We start from the raw sequence: 19,303 nt of genomic DNA on the forward strand, positions 1-19,303 counted from the left end.
TTTTCTTACTATGGTAGTCAATGGTGGCCAAGAACTGTTTGGTCACAAGCATTCTCACAAATATCTTTCTCTGTGTTCATCAGATTTGGAACAAGAGGGCGAGTAAATGATGACAAAATTTTCATTTTAGGGTGAACTGTCCCTTTAAGACTGATGGACAAATGACAAGGGATATTTGATATTTCAGGCAACCCCTTTAAAATTGAACATCTGCATTGATCATCAAAATGTGTGCTGTTATGTTCAACTCTAATGTCACTTAGGAAACATTAGGTAAATGTAAAGGTCTTTGGCGCCCCCTACTGTCATCATGCAAATTCAAAAAATACAGTCACTGGTAAAATGACAGATATACAGTATATAGATATTATAGACCAAGTTTATTTAGAGCTACCGTTTCTCCTTATTATAACTATCCAGGACTATATTTATGTTTAAAATCAAATGATTTCTATATCAACAAGCAGCTTTAAAGAAAATACATTTTGTATACTTCAAAAAAGTATAGGAAAAAATGAAATGTAAAAAAAAAACATTAAAATGTGCAATAATACCATGTATTTTATCATTCTTCTAAGACATATATTAGCACTATTAAATGTAAAGAAACGGTCTATAGGATTGGAATCTGACCATTACATTCAATCACTCAGCAGCATGAGTTACAACTGGCATGATCTCATAACTCACTGCTTATGCAACTTGTCTCATTTTGCATCTGCAAATCTTTTATTTGCATTTGCACAATAAAATGTTTCATTTTTTATTTAACTTAAAATGCTCTTTTTGTGTGCCGCTACAAAAACCTTCCACAATAAGCAAACAGCAACCAATAACAACAAAGCAGTCGTAAAAAGAGACACAATCCAAAAACAATTTATTTTCACGAACTGAGAAATCCCCACCTGTTTTTTGTTCCTGTGGACCCCAGAGTTGATTCGCTGAGCTTTTGCATTGCTGTTAATGTGATGTTTCGCTTTACCTGCATGTAAGATGACAGCAAAAAGACTAGATTCATTTGACACATTTATTGGTATCATACCAAAATAAACGAAAATGAATGATGTTCTATTGCATGAATGTTTTTACAAACACTCTGGGACTCGAAAACACAAAAAATATGACCTGCGGCTGAAAGACGTCTTGTTGGATACAAGATTCAAAAGTGCCTTTTTGACTATTAGAACTTATCTTGGATCAGGGCTTATATTTTACAATAAGAACAAGAACATCATCAGCCCCTTGTAGTCAATCTAATCCTCTTCATCAGTATACATGAGAGGTCAAAACTGTTCCTAAATCAGCACTTTTAACTATTATACTTAAGGTTACATAACCCCTGATCCAGGAACAGTTAAAGCACTGAATGCCTGCAGGCACTATAGACTAACAAAAGCCCCCTGTGGAGGCCCATCAGTGGATCTGGGTCAGGAGGATTTCACATATTCTGTGACAAAGGCGGTTCTGTAACGGCAGGTACGAGAGGAGAGCGACACATATAGAGCATTCGTACATCGCCCACGTTTGCTTTGCAAATGGACGTTTTTAAGAAATGCGTTACAAACGCATTTTAAGTGTCAGACTGATGGGTGGTGATTCACGTAGGATGTGTGACTGTTTATGACTGTGACAATGGACTTTTTTTATTAATACATGATCTAAAACTGGTCTCTTCAAAGTTCACAAATGATGTACTAATATTGGACCGGGGGTCACCTATACATGCTGCTTTGTGGCCAAGAAGCACCCACTTAGACAGGAAGAGCAGTCTGAGCATTTAAAGGGGTCATATGACACGGCTAAAACGAATATTATGGTTTGTTTTAGATGCAATGCAATGTGTATACATGATTTAAGGTTCAGAAACGCAGTATTTTCCACATACCGTGCATGTTCGTATCTCCTATTTGCCCCGCCTCTCTGAAATTTTTAACAAAGCTCATGTCTCTGAAAAGCGAGGTGTGCTATGATTGGCCAGTTAACCAGTGCGTAGTGATTGGTCGAATACTGCAAGTGTGGGATGGAAATGTAACGCCTCTTACCATATTTGGAACATCAGGTTCCAAAGCAATTGTACTGACAGGTACGCCCACCTTACTTGCGTATACATTTGGGCGGTCTTAGTCAAATCATACCATGTACTGACGTAGATTTGTGGGGGTGTGGTTACACGAGGCGTTTCAGGCAGGTCTGGGTGAGCATTCGCTTTTAGATAGAATGCATCTTTTGTTTACGACACTAATTTTTGCAACTTTACGTGTCTAATACATGCATGGGCAACTTATAACCAAAGTATTCAAAGTATTCGCACCATATGACCCCTTTAATCTGATATGGCTGAAGTCTTTATCATAAAAAGCTTTGCAAACACCAGCAATTGTGAGTGTATTTGTGTGTGTCAGATCTAACCCTCTTCCTCTTTGTTCTCCACCGGGACACTCCAGGCAATGAGGTTGCGAGCAGCCCGGCCTTCCTCAGCTACAATCTTCCTCACCTTGTCATGACTGTTGGACCGCTGGAAAGATGTCTGAAGCAAAGAACAAAACACGTCATTTCACCAAAACGGAATTAAAGAAAAAATCTAGAACGAAAGTTAGAAGAACAGAAGTCAGGACTGCCTTACACCAATTTTTTTACAAATATTTGCAGGAAACATTATACATTTTATTACACTAAAATACAGCAATTTCTTGTTAATTTTTACTATTTTCATATTGTATTATTGTTTTTATTTTTTGTTTAAAGGTCCAGTGTATGAAAGATAGTGGAATCTAGCAGCTTACTTCACCCCTCCCTTTCAAAGCACTACAGTAGCTGACACAACTAAGATGACGTCACATTTTCGCTTCGTAGTCGATGGAGATAATATATACGAAATGCACTCTGTAGAGCAGTTTGTCCGTTTATGGCTACTGTAGAAACAACATGGTGTATAGAAATAGCTCATTCTTACACTGTAAAAAAAGATAGTATTTTAACAGGAAAAAAACTTAATATTTTACTGTAATTTTTTCTTTTTTTTAAATTGTATACAAATTTCATTAAAATTACAGACAATTATCTGTTAATTAATAACCCACATATTATTTTACGTGTTAAGACAATAATGACAAATTACATGTTTTTCTTGTTTTTGTAGAGAAAAAATACTGTAATATTTATACAGTATTTTTACTGCTTTCTTAAATAACATACAAATTTATGTAAAATTATGATAATTTTCTGTAATTAAATTTGTTGCTCATTATATAAAGGTTTATTTCTATACAAATAATTTAACGTTTTTCTTCCGTATTTTTATGTCAGATCTTAGTTTTTTTATTATATGCATATTTTTACATTAAAATTTTTAGCAAACTGTTTAGTTAGGCTACAGTACATTTAAACAATACACAGTCAAAATTACAAAGCTGCACTACTCTTGAGGTTGGAACTTTCATGTTTCCTGAAAGTGATATGACAGCCCCGTTGAAAAAAACAGCATATGCTGGTTAGGTATGTTTTGAAGCATGGTAGCTGGTTTAAGCTGAGAACCAGCCGGTTGCATAAAGCACCTTAAGTGTAATTTTGCCTTAAGTGTGTCCTTAAGTATACATTAAGTTTTACTAAAGTTATTCTCCTATTGTCTTCGGTAAAGGGAAATCACCTCTTAAGTGTCATACTTAAGGGAAAAACTTAGGGTGCTTTATACAACTAGGCCCCGCACATGACCAGCTCAAACCAGCTACCATGCTTCAAAACATACCTAACTACAGTAGCATATGCTGTTTTTTTCAACAGGGAGAGAAAGCACATGGCAGTAAACATGACAAAAGTTGCAATAGTCTAGCCAACAAAAACATGATTAATGATAACCATTAATAAATTCACCTTTTCTCATATCATGAATGGCTATGGCCTAACCACTACAGTCCATACCTTAAACCTGGTTAGCTCAGAGAGAAAAACCTTAAGGACAGGAGAATGGACTGATTTAAAACTGCAGTTAAAGAAACATATGAAAACAAACGTAATCAGTATAGAACTTTGGAGAATGTGGCCAGAGGCTTAACAGATTTGTTCAAATTCAAGAGGATCATTCTAGGACAATACATCGAGCTTAAGTTCCCATAATGTTAATACATTTAGTAATGATCTTTTCATATAGGCCTGCAGTATGTCATAAGCATCTTGTTTGCTCTTTTGCTCTTTTGTAAAAGTAGTGGCTGCATTTTTGTTGATTGTTGTCAGCCCTAATTTTGTTTCATGTAATGGCACTGAAACATTTTATATTTGTGTGCCTGTTTTTTAGAAACCACTTCCAAGCACCAAACATGTGTGTAAGCATACAGTATATTTTGGATTTGGATTTGGATTCAATTTATTGTCATTGCACATGTACAAGTACAAGGCAATGAAATGTGACCTCTGCATTTAACCCATCCAGAGAGTAGTGAACACACGTACCCCCGGAGCAGTGGGCAGCTATCACTACAGCGCCCGGGGAGCAAGTAGGGATAAGGTGCCTTGCTCAAGGGCACCTCAGTTGTTACCCGCCGGCCCTGGGAATCGAACCGGCAACCTTCTGGTAATGAGTCCGACTCTCTAACCATTAGGCCACAACTGCCCCAATGTATATGTATTCATTAAACTTGTACCATACATTAGTTAATTTTATTCATATACTGCAATGAAAACATCTGACCAATTAAATATATAGCAACATTCAAACAAAACTAAACACGTTTATTTTCTTTTAAAAACAACCTATCTTAACTATAGCTGTTATTACTACACTTGCTATTGGTGAACAGATGTCATTGGTTGACTCCCCGTGCTGCTTTGAGCACGATTGGTTAATCTGACTGTCATTCAGGAAACTAGCCAATTAGAGCTGTTCGCGCCCTTCACTGGTTCATTTTGAACATACGCGATGAGGTGATGTCTGTCAGTTAGTTTCAGTAGTCTTGATGGTCCAGTTATATGTAAACAGCGCTTAAGACACGAAGTCGTGTGGGAGTTGCAGGCTGCTGGAGAATAATCACACGCATTAACAGCTTTACCAGCGACCAGCAGAAGGTAAAAACTTGTTTTTGTATTTTCGTCTAGTGTGATGCTAATCGCGATTAGCGATATTAGCACTAACTTCAATGCTATAACATTCTACATAATATTGAGCTTAAGTAATCTTCCTCTTCTCACACGTGTTTTTCTTTAAGTACACAGAAATATATGATAAGATTTGCCTGGGCAGTACACACACCTGGTAAGTATGTGTAACCTTAGATTTCTTTCTGACTTTCTTTTGCATTCCATTTTAAACACTAATTTCAACAATAACTGTTAATGATAACACATTTGCTCTCATTTTTTAGATGAAGGGAAGAAAAGCTACCCAGGCACCCAAACTCCATCAGTAGTAAGTGTTTAAACATTCGACCTGAGTATTTGTATTATGTTGTTATTAACAAATGTGTAATATTATGTATGCTTAATACTGTTATAATGTAACTCTGTAACCGTTTGGGTTACGTATTTCTTGGGTTAAAACATAACACAATAAGGGACTTTTTATTAACTCTTACAATAACAATCACGTACAGTTAAACATTTACATCATTTGTGAAAGAAAAATTGTCCATTCCTTTAAACTGGTGACTTGTTTTGCTGATTTAATGGTGGAAGTTATAAGACTTACATTTAAGTTAGCATTGTAACTTGTTTTCTAACAGTATACTCTGTATTCACATTGCCGTAATGTATAATGATGGCAGATTTAGTCCTTTATCTAACGTTACTACATTGCATATTTGCCACAGACTCATTTACTTTTTTGTGGTATGTTTTTACTTATGGTATGATTTACTTATTCTGACAGTTTGATGTTTGTCCAAATATACTATCAAAACTTCCTCCGATACCTTTTTGTGACCCTGTGTAAATGTTTTCAACACCACTTGAAACTGTTGTATTTCTCCAGGATTAAAAGTTTGTTTTATAAGAATTTGATGAATGTATTGTATGGGGATGTACTTATTATTTATTTATTATATTCAACCATTTGTTTAAAGCGTATACTGTAATTCTGTACTGTAAAGAAGTTAATCATTGTGTATTTCGAGTGTACATTTACAAATTATGGTGATTGTGTTCATATGATTCATATGTTTACCTAAATAAAATGTTATTCTACAATGCTAAACATGTGTTTTTCATTTTATTGACAGTATCTGACTAGTAATTCATGGCCAATATCTGTAAAGTTACAGAGCATTTACTGTATTAAAAGTATTTGACTGAAAAAATTCAGGAAAGAAACTGTAAAATAACAGTGTTTTTCTGCAGAACATTAGTACTTTCACATAGTTTAAAGAGGTTTATCATTATAATTCAGAAAAAAAAAGCATAAAATAACAGTATTTTTCTGTAAAACCTTATGTGCAGTCACTTTACTGAAGGTGTTTGATCGTAATAATTAAGGAAAAGTCTGTGAAATAACTGTGTTTCCCTGTAAAACATTTAAAGCAAAATTACGTAAATGTAATGTTTTTCTCCATTATTTGATTTACGGAGTTTCATCTTAATTTTATGGTTTTTGTTTGGCAGCCGCTGCTGCCAGTGATTTGACCGTTTTTTTACGATATTTTTTTTACAGTGTAGGTAATAAAAACAACGTAAGGTCTTTAAACACCTCTGAACCCATAATTATGTATATTATATTATTTCTGTCAATAGATCCGCCAAAATATTACACACTGGACCTTTAAATGCTAAACAATATCTTTTAGATAAATAAACTTTTTTGGAGAGTAAGAAAATATTATACATTTTTAAATGCCAAACGGTTTATTTGCATCAATGTAGCACATAAGCTTGTGAATAAAATAACGTGCAAAATTGATCAGGAGAAATAATGTGCATTTCGTATATCACGAATCTCGTCTCTCCATATTTTGAGGGGGGGGTGGCAAAAAAAATCAATATTATCTGTCACTGTTTATGTTTGTCACTGGGTTTTGCACATATCTAACCAATAAAAATATTAAAAAGTGCTTGTCAACTTTGACAACACAGTATTTAATCGTTTAAAAAGTGTTTATTTTCCCTTTCCTGAAAAGCAGCGAAATTGGACATCAGAGGTTTCGGAAGGACAGCGACAATATGATTTTCTTAGGGGTGATAATGGAACGGTTGAAAAGCAGGACACAACTGGATCTGCAATTTCACAGGTTTAAATGCAACTTTTGTTAAAAGAGACACAAATTTAAGTTAAAAGTTAAAGTTCCAATTAAAATTGACAAGCCAAACATATTCATCTCAGAGTGTTTTGTAGTATATTTAGCCAAAAATTAAACTTGACTTAAAATAAGTATAATGAATTAACACAGTTCACCCCAATTTGTTTAATCATGTCTGTTAAAAACTTCGTCTGGCTGTCAATTGGAATATTAGAGCTAAAAACCACATAACACACTGATGGGCATCAGACACTTTACTGAATACTTGACTGCTAAGAAATAAATAATCATTACCTTACCGTCCAACTCTTCTCTAATCCACATCATTTAACTATCATGCCATCAATCTCAGACAATAACATGCATAATCCACAGAAGTATTTATGAGAAACAGAGGTTTAGAAGTACACGTTTCTGGAGCACTATCTTCTCAGTTGTATTAAACATTTGAGCAATTATCAAAGTATGCTAAAACATTTCATTTTCCAATAAAAAATGATACATTTTGACACAATTTGTTACATTTCTTAAGCCCTTAGCAGATTCTGACTCATATTTAAGGTTGTGTGTGTGGGAGATCAGCATAAGCTGTTTCCTATAGTCACAGTAACATCCACAGACAGATGTATTACTGATGATGAGTGGGCTTATATCTCTTTCACATTATATATAATATGTGACATTGAGAACGGATGCCTGGTTCACACTCTTTCAACATCGACATCAAGCCGCATGTGAAAGTCAAACATCGATATGTTGCTGCACTCAGTCAACACAATGATGCTTGATGTGCAAAATTACCAAGCAATGCAACCGCCTTTCATATCCAACAATACACATATCCAGCAAGTATATTATAAAAGCAAATCATATGAACGTTGTATGATTTTCCATGAAAACTTTTAGCATTGCCATGCTTAGTGCCAGTCATTTCTCAGGCAACACAGATGGAGCCAGACCTAAATGTATGTCTGTAGGGATTGAGATGGACTTCTCCTGCCACTGAAACTGACTTTTAGGAGGCTTAACGTCTGCCATGTGGATAAAGGCCAAGTTTACTCTCAGGCGCATCAACATCGATAGCAATGCACCTGTCAATCATCTGTCAAAATGATCTAACTTCAAAGGAGGAGCAAGTTAGTTTTTTCCTTCTAAACAATGTCCTAAGATAAATGATGTATAGTTAGAACAGGAACAAGAATCTAAATATTAGGGCTGTACATGTACAATATTGAAGAAGAATGAACATATACTATACAGGTGCTGGTCATATAATTAGAGTATCATCAAAAAGTTGATTTATTTCACTAATTCCATTCAAAAAGTGAAACTTGTATATTATATTCATTCATTACACACAGACTGATATATTTCAAATGTTTATTTCTTTTAATTTGATGATTATAACTGACAACTAATGAAAATCCCAAATTCAGTATCTCAGAAAATTAGAATATTACTTAAGACCAATACAAAGAAAGGATTTTTAGAAATCTTGGCCAACTGAAAAGTATGAACATGAAAAGTATGAGCATGTACAGCACTCAATACTTAGTTGGGGCTCCTTTTGCCTGAATTACTGCAGCAATGCGGCGTGGCATGGAGTCGATCAGTCTGTGGCACTGCTCAGGTGTTATGAGAGCCCAGGTTGCTCTGATAGTGGCCTTCAGCTCTTCTGCATTGTTGGGTCTGGCATATCGCATCTTCCTCTTCACAATACCCCATAGATTTTCTATGGGGTTAAGGTCAGGCGAGTTTGCTGGCCAATTAAGAACAGGGATACCATGGTCCTTAAACCAGGTACTGGTAGCTTTGGCACTGTGTGCAGGTGCCAAGTCCTGTTGGAAAATGAAATCTGCATCTCCATAAAGTTGGTCAGCAGCAGGCAGCATCAGAAGCGTCTCGCCTGGGCTAAAGACAAAAAGGACTGGACTGCTGCTGAGTGGTCCAAAGTTATGTTCTCTGATGAAAGTAAATTTTGCATTTCCTTTGGAAATCAGGGTCCCAGAGTCTGGAGGAAGAGAGGAGAGGCACAGAATCCACGTTGCTTGAGGTCCAGTGTAAAGTTTCCACAGTCAGTGATGGTTTGGGGTGCCATGTCATCTGCTGGTGTTGGTCCACTGTGTTTTCTGAGGTCCAAGGTCAACGCAGCCGTATACCAGGAAGTTTTAGAGCACTTCATGCTTCCTGCTGCTGACCAACTTTATGGAGATGCAGATTTCATTTTCCAACAGGACTTGGCACCTGCACACAGTGCCAAAGCTACCAGTACCTGGTTTAAGGACCATGGTATCCCTGTTCTTAATTGGCCAGCAAACTCGCCTGACCTTAACCCCATAGAAAATCTATGGGGTATTGTGAAGAGGAAGATGCGATATGCCAGACCCAACAATGCAGAAGAGCTGAAGGCCACTATCAGAGCAACCTGGGCTCTCATAACACCTGAGCAGTGCCACAGACTGATCGACTCCATGCCACGCCGCATTGCTGCAGTAATTCAGGCAAAAGGAGCCCCAACTAAGTATTGAGTGCTGTACATGCTCATACTTTTCATGTTCATACTTTTCAGTTGGCCAAGATTTCTAAAAATCCTTTCTTTGTATTGGTCTTAAGTAATATTCTAATTTTCTGAGATACTGAATTTGGGATTTTCATTAGTTGTCAGTTATAATCATCAAATTAAAAGAAATAAACATTTGAAATATATCAGTCTGTGTGTAATGAATGAATATAATATACAAGTTTCACTTTTTGAATGGAATTAGTGAAATAAATCAACTTTTTGATGATATTCTAATTATATGACCAGCACCTGTATGCATATACTTAACATTTTGATTTCATGGTGACTTTAAAGTTAGAGCCAAGTTTGGGCCAACTAAAAATGATTTAGTAACAAAATTGAGTGAACAATCATTCTGTGGCGCTACTCACAAAATTAATAATTATTTAAAATGTTAACTACTTGAAATTGTTTTACAGTGTAACCAACATACAAGTTTCACATTGTTTCTGATCGTTGAACATCTTCATACACAGACAATAATTCACGAGCCAGTCTCTTTTCTATCTGCATCGACCTAAAACGTCATGAACACATAACTTTTAACAGTATTAAAATAATTCAGTTACTGCAAACCACTATGATGGGCACAGTATCAATATTAACAGTATTTTGATATACATTTGTATACACTGCGCAGCCCTACTAAATCAATTTTATTTCCTAACAAATCAAAAAACTGTCAAATATTCAAATGAAAAGAAAATGAGATGCTTTTATAATTCTGAAAAGCATGTTACATCGCTTTGATTCCACATTTATTACAGTTTAACAAAGACCATGAAATATTTTGCATACAGCCAATTATTCAGTTGTTCGTTGGCTATACGCCGCTGTTATGCAAACGCAAAGCTGTTCCGTCTGTCACATTCACTCAGAGAGGAATATTTCATAAGGCTCGATGGGTTTCACACACGCGTAACCATTCATTCTGTCCTCATCTGCCACAATTTCATGTCCTTGGGGTTTAAAATACACAACTGACCTACTTAGCCAAACGATAGCAACCTTCAGCTTTACTCTCGGAAGACCAAGAATAAAGGCGGACAGGTTCAAAACAGACCAACAAAATTATGGCGAGCCAAAAAAGACACTTCACTAAATCGACTTGTTGCCTGCCAGCGGGGTGTTTGGACGGTAAATATTTACTCCAGGGTTCCCGGTTACCTGGCAGCTGACGGCCTACAGTAAGTCTACATCCGTTATGTCTCTTAGGACACTTCCGGGGGGTTGCTTGCGCATCTGCATCATACTATGCAAAACGACCAATGTAAAAGTGAGATCTCAGTTCAGCGCTCCGCTCCACGCATGGCTAAAAAATGGCAAGTTCCTGGGGTCCCTTGACTCCCAATGTCACACATGTCAGATTTAACCAAGCAAGGACGCAGAGCTACAAAGAACTGCTTACATGCAGCATAACAGCGAACGTGAACAATGCGAGTGTTGGGTTTCATGACTGCAAACCCATCTAAACACCTTAGCATGCAGAAACAGAGACGGGAACAGACGATACGTACAGAGTAGAAGTAAAGTCTGTAAGCAGGTTCCTCGTCCATATCCGAACATGAAGTACTACCCATTTGCTTAGGGCACCATGTTACCCCCCTCGCCGGCATCATCGCTGCACACACGTCCAGATTTCGACTTCTGACAGCTGGACCAAAAATAGCCCCATGAGTGCGCGTTGCTTTGGGCTTCAGCAAGCTCAGACAAACCGGACGAAAGAGAGAGAGAAAAGACTGCTTAAGGAAGACCTGCCGTCCGGGTTTGCACTCAACGCCTGAGAGAATCTGCTGCTACGGTTTTGCAGTCTTGTTGGCGTAGTTGTGCCGTATAGCTTGGCTGAATATTGGATGCATCTCTCTCTCTCTCTCTCTCTCTCTCTCTCTCTCTCTCTCTCTCTGTGCAGTCATGTGCACATGGCAGGCCGCCCACTTCACCAGCATGTGCTGGAGGCGGCAGGGCTGCGCGTGTCGGCGTGTCCAATGCGGTCTCCGCGTCCGATTGGAGCTCAGCGGTGCGTTACTCATACGGGGTCGGGGATGTAAACAGAGACGGGCCAATGAGACGATCTGGCACAGATACAGCCTTGAGCACGACGGCTCTCGTGCAAAAACAAGGCGATATGGAGAATGTTTACCGCATTGAGGATTCAGGTCAGTACATAATTATTGTCAAATATTTTTTTAAGAAAACTAGTACAGCTTACTTGCAGCAAATTATTTATAAAACAAATAACTGCTTCCTTTAAATGACAACAACTCATTCTAAAATAGATGGCTGCTATTTTTACCTTTTCACAGCCAATCGTTTTGTACTTCTTGCATTCAGAGCCGTCTTTCTAATCTGCATACTTTTATGCTTTGTAGTGACGTACTAAATATATTTTGATGTGACTTATCATGAGAATTAAAATGCAATTAAACCATTATTGGTGCAGGCCCGAAAAACGCAATTATTAAATTATTATTATTATTACTTGCAGTTCCCAGTATAACAAACAGCATGTGAAACAACAGATGTCACAGTAATAGCTGATTTAAAGGGATAGTTCACCCAAAGATGACATTTCTGTCATCATTTACTCACCCTCGTGTCATTTTAAACCTGTATGACTTTCTGCTGCAGAACACAAAGGACGATATATTAAAGAATGTTGGTAACCAAACCACAACACTGACCCCTGTTGACGTTACATGGACACAAAACCATTGAGACATTTCTCAAAATATCTTCGTTTGTGTTCCACAGAAGAAAGAGTCCTAAAGGTTTTGAAGCACATATAGGGTAAATACAGTACATAATGACAGAATGTTTTTTTTTATTTGTAAATGATCAGAGAACATCTCTGTCTATACACAAGCAAACCATATAGAGAGGAGTAGGCAGTTCTGGGAACTCCTTGGTGGTAGTTAAAGTCAAACAGGATGCATTTACCCATACATGCAACAAAAGAGCTCAACATTTTCATAGAAACACAGCATTCAAACGGTAACACGCTGTTCTGAAATATTACATCACGAAAAGAAAACTTCTTGACTAGAATATAAACCGAAGTAAACTGGAATTAAAAAAAGAAATATAACAAAACCATTTCATCTTTTTTGGACAGCAACCTTCTACGGTTTTACGGTATCAAGCTACTGTAAAACATAGGTCATTTTTACTATCAACATTATTTAACATCATTATTACTATTAGATATTTTTAGTTAATTAAAGCATAAGCATATCATCTATAGACCTTTTGGGATGACGTAAACTACGCTGGTCCAGATGAACTGTTTTATTTGCATAAACGCTTGATCAAAATACTACAAACACGATATTTATAATCGATTTAAAATGTTAAATCGATGTATTCATGTAAGATTTAAAAGAATACTGATGCTTTCCTGTTTCCATCTTGCAAAGTGGTCTATAGCATAAAAATGCTTATATAAACTGATTATTAATTCCATGCACAGAGGCACTGAGTTTAATATCTGCTGCATAATCCAAATTTTTTCACTAGGTAAAATAAATAAATACTTAAACTAAATGAAATCTGTACTAAATCTACTTCGTCAGACAGAAAAAAATGGGAGTCATGCAGTTCTGCTTAAAATATCAAGATGGGTATTATGGTTATATTAAAATGACTGGGTATATTAAAATGACCAATAATTTTGGTATTGGCCAAAAAATCCTATTTTGCAATCTCTGACATTAAATCTTAGGCCATTTTCCATTATAACATCGTTTATACAGTACCTTAGGTTACAGTACTTAGAAAAATATCTAGATTACTGTTGCTGTAAAACTATGACTGGGTGTGTATTGACACACCGTTCATCAACCTCAAACAAAAAAAATGATGACTTGAACTTACAGTATTCTCATGAAATATTATTACAACGTGTCTGACCACAAACACCAAACCCAAAATAAATTTTGGAATGAACTCCTAGAGCCTTTCTTTTAGCGTTAAACATAGAAAGCATTCATTACTTCGGCTTTAGATTAGCAGATATTTAAAAAAGTCAATGTTAAAGTACAAATGACTAGCTAACGTTAAATGACCCAAAGGGGTCTCCAAATATAGCGATTTTTGGTATGACCCCTGTAAAAACCCTGTTGTTTCCTTTTTAGTGACCGTAACGTTGGCATTAATGAGGAAATTGTGGTTGCTATGGTGAATTTTGCAAGACAAACACTCAAAGACGAGTGACATGCGTAAAACCGAATGCACTTTCTACCCAGACAACCTTTTAGACATAACAGACTCATTCTCCACCTCCAGAGCTCGCACATGACGGCCCAAAATGCTGTTCAAGTAGACAGCTCACTGTGTTTCGTGACAGATCACCTTTAGAGCAATGTTGATGGGCGTATTCCTGGCTTTCCCTCCTCCGTGAGACGACCCGGAGCTGTTACTGCCCGATCTGTCTCTCCCGTCCCCGCTCTGAGCCGACCTCAAACCGAGCCGGTGCTGCTGACCCGCGCCGCGCCGGCGACCATCGTGCCGGCTGTCCTTCGACATGAGCTCGGTGTCAAACGAGACGCTTTCAGGGGAGGAGAACTTAGCAACCAAGAGGACGAAAAATTAAACAGGCCTCCTCTTCTTTTACACGGATCACTGGCGGAACACAGAAGAACTGTAGCGCCACCAGCTGGACTGGAGGACGGCAACGTTACCTGTGCAGAAATCGAGAGGGGTGTGTGCATCCCTTTCAAAAAGAATTTTGGAATTACTGTAAATCTTTTAAGTAAAATTAAATCGAAAGTTGGAAGAAAATTATTTAAATTGGTTGAAGAATTTGAGCTATTAGAAGACCCTGATGTTTAGTAGGTTAATTGTTGTTTTCTTATCTTTGTTTTGTGTGCGAGTGGCGACTCCGCCTCCTTTTGGAGGTTACCACCCAATTTTGGAGTCCACGCCCCATTCTGGAGCGCTCCGGCCAGCAAATATGTACTTGGAGAAATTTGCATTGGTGACAGTAGTAAAAAAAACTTGTGTTATGTTAATTTTTCATGTTCACAGAAATACTTTAAAATCATCTAACAATTTTTGAAAAAGATCGTAAATATATCAATGTAATGCAGAAAGAATAAGTAACCATTGTATTTTGGCATGAACTTTTGTTATCGTTGTAATGTTGTGTGAGAGTTATTACATTACTTTTATAAATTGCGGTTTATATACAAATTTTCTTATTGACGGTTTCATTGAACGCACGTCGCGCCTGGCCCGAAGTTCAATTCCAGTCCGTGTTTGGTTATAATAAAACAATTTATTTTAATTATATTCATTTATGATATTTTATTTGTATTAAATTAAAAATACTCGACAGTTGTGGTCTTTGCAGAGGTCTACCGGAAGTTAAGCTTGGGCCACATAACGTTAATGTTGATGCCACTGAAACTAACGTATATCTGTCCTTGTCTGATGAATAAAACGCCCAAATCAGAAATCAATTTCTTGATTTATAAAAATATTTGTAACTTTATCTCATCTGACATTTGCATCATGATGTACAGGCTAATATTTACTTGTATAACAAAGAACTCTTATCTAGTAATTTCTGTAAATCAATCAATCAAAAGTTTGTAATTTACATAAACGTTTTGAACACTTAACAGTAAAAATTGAAACTTGTAAAGACAACGACAACAAATTGTTTCAATCTTTATGCTTTGAACATGCCGTTTTCAATGACTAACCTTTTTTGTCTATATTCAAATGTACATTATCGAAGTGCAGGCCCCAATAAAGAATAAAATTTCACTATAAAGTCAACATTTGAGGAAAACATTCATATGAAATTATACATAATATGAAAAGATTTGCCCAACGTGTGCTATAAAAGCTACACTGCAATACATTCATTGTATTCAGTTCTATTGTAAACAAAGGCCTCATCATCATTCAAAGAGACATTTTCAAAATCGCTACACAATTGTTAAAATGCACTTTACTGATATAGTGACCATTTGTGAATAGATGATTGTTTACACAGATGGAAGAGCTGCCACGCATTTTTCACTTATACACCCCAACTAAAATCTGTCTTGGTCAAACAATGGGAGTGTTTAAAATGAAATCTATGTCTTGTAATTGACTTTTAAAGTGGATTTAATTAAATATCATTCCATTTCATGAGCTTTGGACTGATTATATGACAAAGTGACTCAAACAGATAAAACAAATGGGGTGTATGAACTGGAGCTATACACAGAAGAAAACACACAAACTAACAGACTCCATCCCAACCAATGATGGGAAAAAACACTCATTCCAATTCATCTGGTACATTGAAATCATGTATTGATGTCCATAGAAATAAAAAACATTGGGGTAACACTGAATGAAATGGAAGGTCTACCCTTCAGGAGGTAGGTAGAGCAGTACACGATAATCCCTAAAACAGTTCTCAAAGCAGGATTGCTGGAAAGACAACGGGAAAACACAGAATATTGCAAATATGCAGTGATTTAAGCTAGTTCGTGTGCTGGTGCTACAATTACCGGACACTTCAGAAAGAGACAAAGCATTATTTTCACAGAAAAGCATTTTTAAAGCACATACAGTATTTTACATTTTCGCTATACTTGTATATAAAAAACTAACTAAAAACAAAGTTCAACTCCCCAAACCAGGACTGACATGGCTAAATAGTATTAAACGGTCCGTAACCGAAAGCCACAACTAGAAAGAATCGCGATTTGAAATTTACAATTGAGCATTATTGTTTTCCGTATGCTCCACGTGTGATGTGACTGGATAAACCATTACATTTTGCCGGATTACAAGCGAAACAGATAGGCCATTAAATATACATAAAACCTAGAGTAAAAAAATTAATAAAAAGCCAGCTGGTCTATGAAAAAAGGCCTTTAACTAAAAAGGAATGCATAATGAATTAGAACCAAAGAGCAAGTCATGTTTTACAAACTTGACAGGAAAAAATATATATGTACAAATGTTATATATACATATACACACATAATTGAATGTATATATTCGTGTTTTTATATATTTTAATTCAACCGGTCATGCCTGTTGAAGTAAGCCATTGGCCTGGGAGGGCAGAGGGTCCCCTTTGAGCACCAAAAGGAGTGACGCATGTCCATTTCTGCACAGCGCTTTACAATAAAGTCCAATTCAGGCATTAACTCTACTCCAAGATGGATGACCAATCAAAAAAAATCTTCTTGCCTTTAGCTCCATAAATGAGTGTGTATAGAAAACGTATGCATACATCAAGTCATTTGTTTTAAAACATCTTTTCAGAGCCCCGCCCCCTCCCACCTAAGTAAAAGAACGCCGGTGAAGGCGAGTCTGTAGTTGAAATCCTTATGGCAAAGAGTTTGTGGCAAATTTTCCTGTCCCCAAGGTGTAAATCCCCCACTGCTTAAAAACAGTCAGGTTGGCAAGAAATGTTCGTTTTAGGTAGCAGTCGTTCAGTCCGGGGGTAGAAGGTCATGCAGGCGAAACCTCTCTCTTATGTATGGACGAACGTCCTCATTCTGTAACAAAAACACAAATTAACTGATTGAACGAAGAAGGACTAGATCTACAAACCAGCAATCCTGTAATAATAGCAGATTAATGGGCATGAACATTATAGCTTGGACATGGAAATAAAATTCGGTCACACTTCAGTATAGGGGGAAATTCTCGCTATTAACAAACCATTAACTACGACTTTTTCCCCCAATAAACTCTTAATTTGTTGCCAATTAATACTATGGTAGTTGTTAGGTTAAGGTATTGGGTAGGATTAGGGATGTAGAGTATGGTCATGCAGAATGTGTGCTTTATAAGTACTAATAAACAACCAATATGCCAATAACAGGTATGCTAATAACAACTAGTTAGCAGTGAGAATTGCCCCCTATACTGAAGTGTTACCTAAAATTCTTAAGACTATTCATTTTAAGTGAACTGCATCATTTTTGTATGAAAACGCAAACGAACTAATAGAAATGATGAACACGACAGATGATTAATTAAGGCATAAAATAAAAAATAAATAAAAGCAAACACAGAAATATTATGTTTCGTATGTTTGTATTAGTATACATGATGCCTGAGCTAGAACAAACAAATATTAAATTTAATTTCTTCCCAGTATAGGCAAAACAAACAATGCAATAATATAATAATCTGAAATAGAAAACAGGAAAAAAAATAATACAAAAATATATACTGTATATTGGTTGTAAAAATGTTGTGAATGCGTTAATACTTTACAGGAACATATTCGTCCTACAAATGGTTTACTTGCTGTTGCTTCTACACATTAAACCAAGATAGAAATGTTTTACTCCTGGAAAAACATCATTCATCAACCTTAAAAAGCAGCACAAAACGGACACAAGACACACATACCAGTTCTACCAGCTTCTCCAAAAACGGCACCAGTTTTAGGAGCTCATTGTCATTCCTGTCCACAAACCAACTCTCAATGGGGATCCCATTGGAAAGCTGCAATAAAAGAGAGCAGAACATCCCGAGCTTTACATACTTAACCCTCAACACATCCATGAAGGTTAAATAATGATCATTACTTCACTACATCATTAACTACATGTATATTTAAGCAGTGTAGTTTAGTTTCAAATAGTTTAGTGTATTCAAGCCATATCATTTATTAGTATGTGCATTAATCAAGAATGACTCCAGCACAATCATCTAGTATTTGAGCTATAGGAACTGTCAAGAACTTAAGCAAGATTCACAAACCTGATAGGCAAAAGCCTGAGGTGAGTTGTCAATGATCACCGTCTTTGAGAGATCTCTGCCAAGGATGTTAAGGTCTTTGATGTAGTTGCCTTGGACGCATACGCAGTGTTCGCGGAACAATCTATGCCTGTGAAGAGAAATACACAGGGCTTACAAACGTCGAACGTATTACAACGTGGGACATTTAGTGACACATTTGTTCCAAATCCAGGGATGCAAACTCATCGGGGTGAAAAAAAGGTGACAATGATGCGAGACCTCCAATGCTATAAATATATAGTCATATTTTATATATAGCTATCGACATAACTATATAACGATTATTGTAGCGAAGAGCTATTCTGAGAGGAAAGGGGCTAGTTTCAAATAAGTATAGCAGTGAACCAGGGTGTCGGTCAGAACACAGCAGAGAGCATTGGGTCAACTTAAGCCGTTTATTGGGCACACATGAACAATCATCAGAGGGGAGAGCCAGCGTTAACAAGATCACGAGGAGTACGATCAGTGTTCCTTTACTGAACCCAGAGCCATGAACCAACTGAGTGCTGTTCCGTTCCTCACTCAGACTGGTACTTTCTGAATTATCCAGGTGAATTTACTGACGGTTAAGATTGGCCGTATTTGCAACCGGGCCAGGTAAAATGTAGGTGGAGAGATTAAGATGCAAAGATGTACAGGTGTGCAGATGTGGTTTCCCTGGAACAGATAACAACAGAACTCCTAAGCATGCAGAGCTATGGTGCATAACATCCATGCAGTTAACGCATTAACAGATAACTATGGCTTCTCCCCTCAT

At 36.8% G+C, this 19,303-nt stretch overlaps 2 protein-coding genes and 1 long non-coding RNA gene across 4 annotated transcripts in view; 1 reads left to right on the forward strand and 2 right to left on the reverse strand.

The window, feature by feature from the left end:
• Positions 1-15,945, reverse strand: part of scaper (S-phase cyclin A-associated protein in the ER) — a 92,096-nt gene extending 76,151 nt beyond the window's left edge. For both annotated transcript variants that reach the window (XM_057329117.1, XM_057329118.1), the window contains exons 1-3: positions 14,128-15,945; positions 2,410-2,527; positions 906-982 (exon numbers count right to left, since the gene is read on the reverse strand). In XM_057329117.1, coding sequence (XP_057185100.1) covers positions 906-982; positions 2,410-2,527; positions 14,128-14,301 — 369 coding nt within the window. In that variant the 5' untranslated portion in view covers positions 14,302-15,945. The remainder of the gene's footprint in view (positions 1-905; positions 983-2,409; positions 2,528-14,127) is intronic.
• On the forward strand, positions 4,796-6,152 carry LOC130551504 (uncharacterized). The gene is made up of 3 exons (XR_008962621.1): positions 4,796-5,058; positions 5,199-5,245; positions 5,355-6,152. It is a non-coding gene; the product is annotated as an uncharacterized LOC130551504 (long non-coding RNA).
• Positions 15,946-16,064: 119 nt separating the features above from the next.
• Positions 16,065-19,303, reverse strand: part of ctdspl2a (CTD (carboxy-terminal domain, RNA polymerase II, polypeptide A) small phosphatase like 2a) — a 16,532-nt gene continuing 13,293 nt past the window's right edge. Inside the window, exons 11-13 of the mRNA XM_057329119.1 lie at positions 18,508-18,634; positions 18,154-18,249; positions 16,065-17,288 (exon numbers count right to left, since the gene is read on the reverse strand). Of these exons, the coding sequence (XP_057185102.1) occupies positions 17,223-17,288; positions 18,154-18,249; positions 18,508-18,634 (289 nt within the window). The 3' untranslated portion in view covers positions 16,065-17,222. The remainder of the gene's footprint in view (positions 17,289-18,153; positions 18,250-18,507; positions 18,635-19,303) is intronic.

Source organism: Triplophysa rosa, linkage group LG3 (genome assembly GCF_024868665.1).
Source record: "Triplophysa rosa linkage group LG3, Trosa_1v2, whole genome shotgun sequence".
Classification (NCBI taxonomy): Eukaryota; Metazoa; Chordata; class Actinopteri; order Cypriniformes; family Nemacheilidae; genus Triplophysa; species Triplophysa rosa.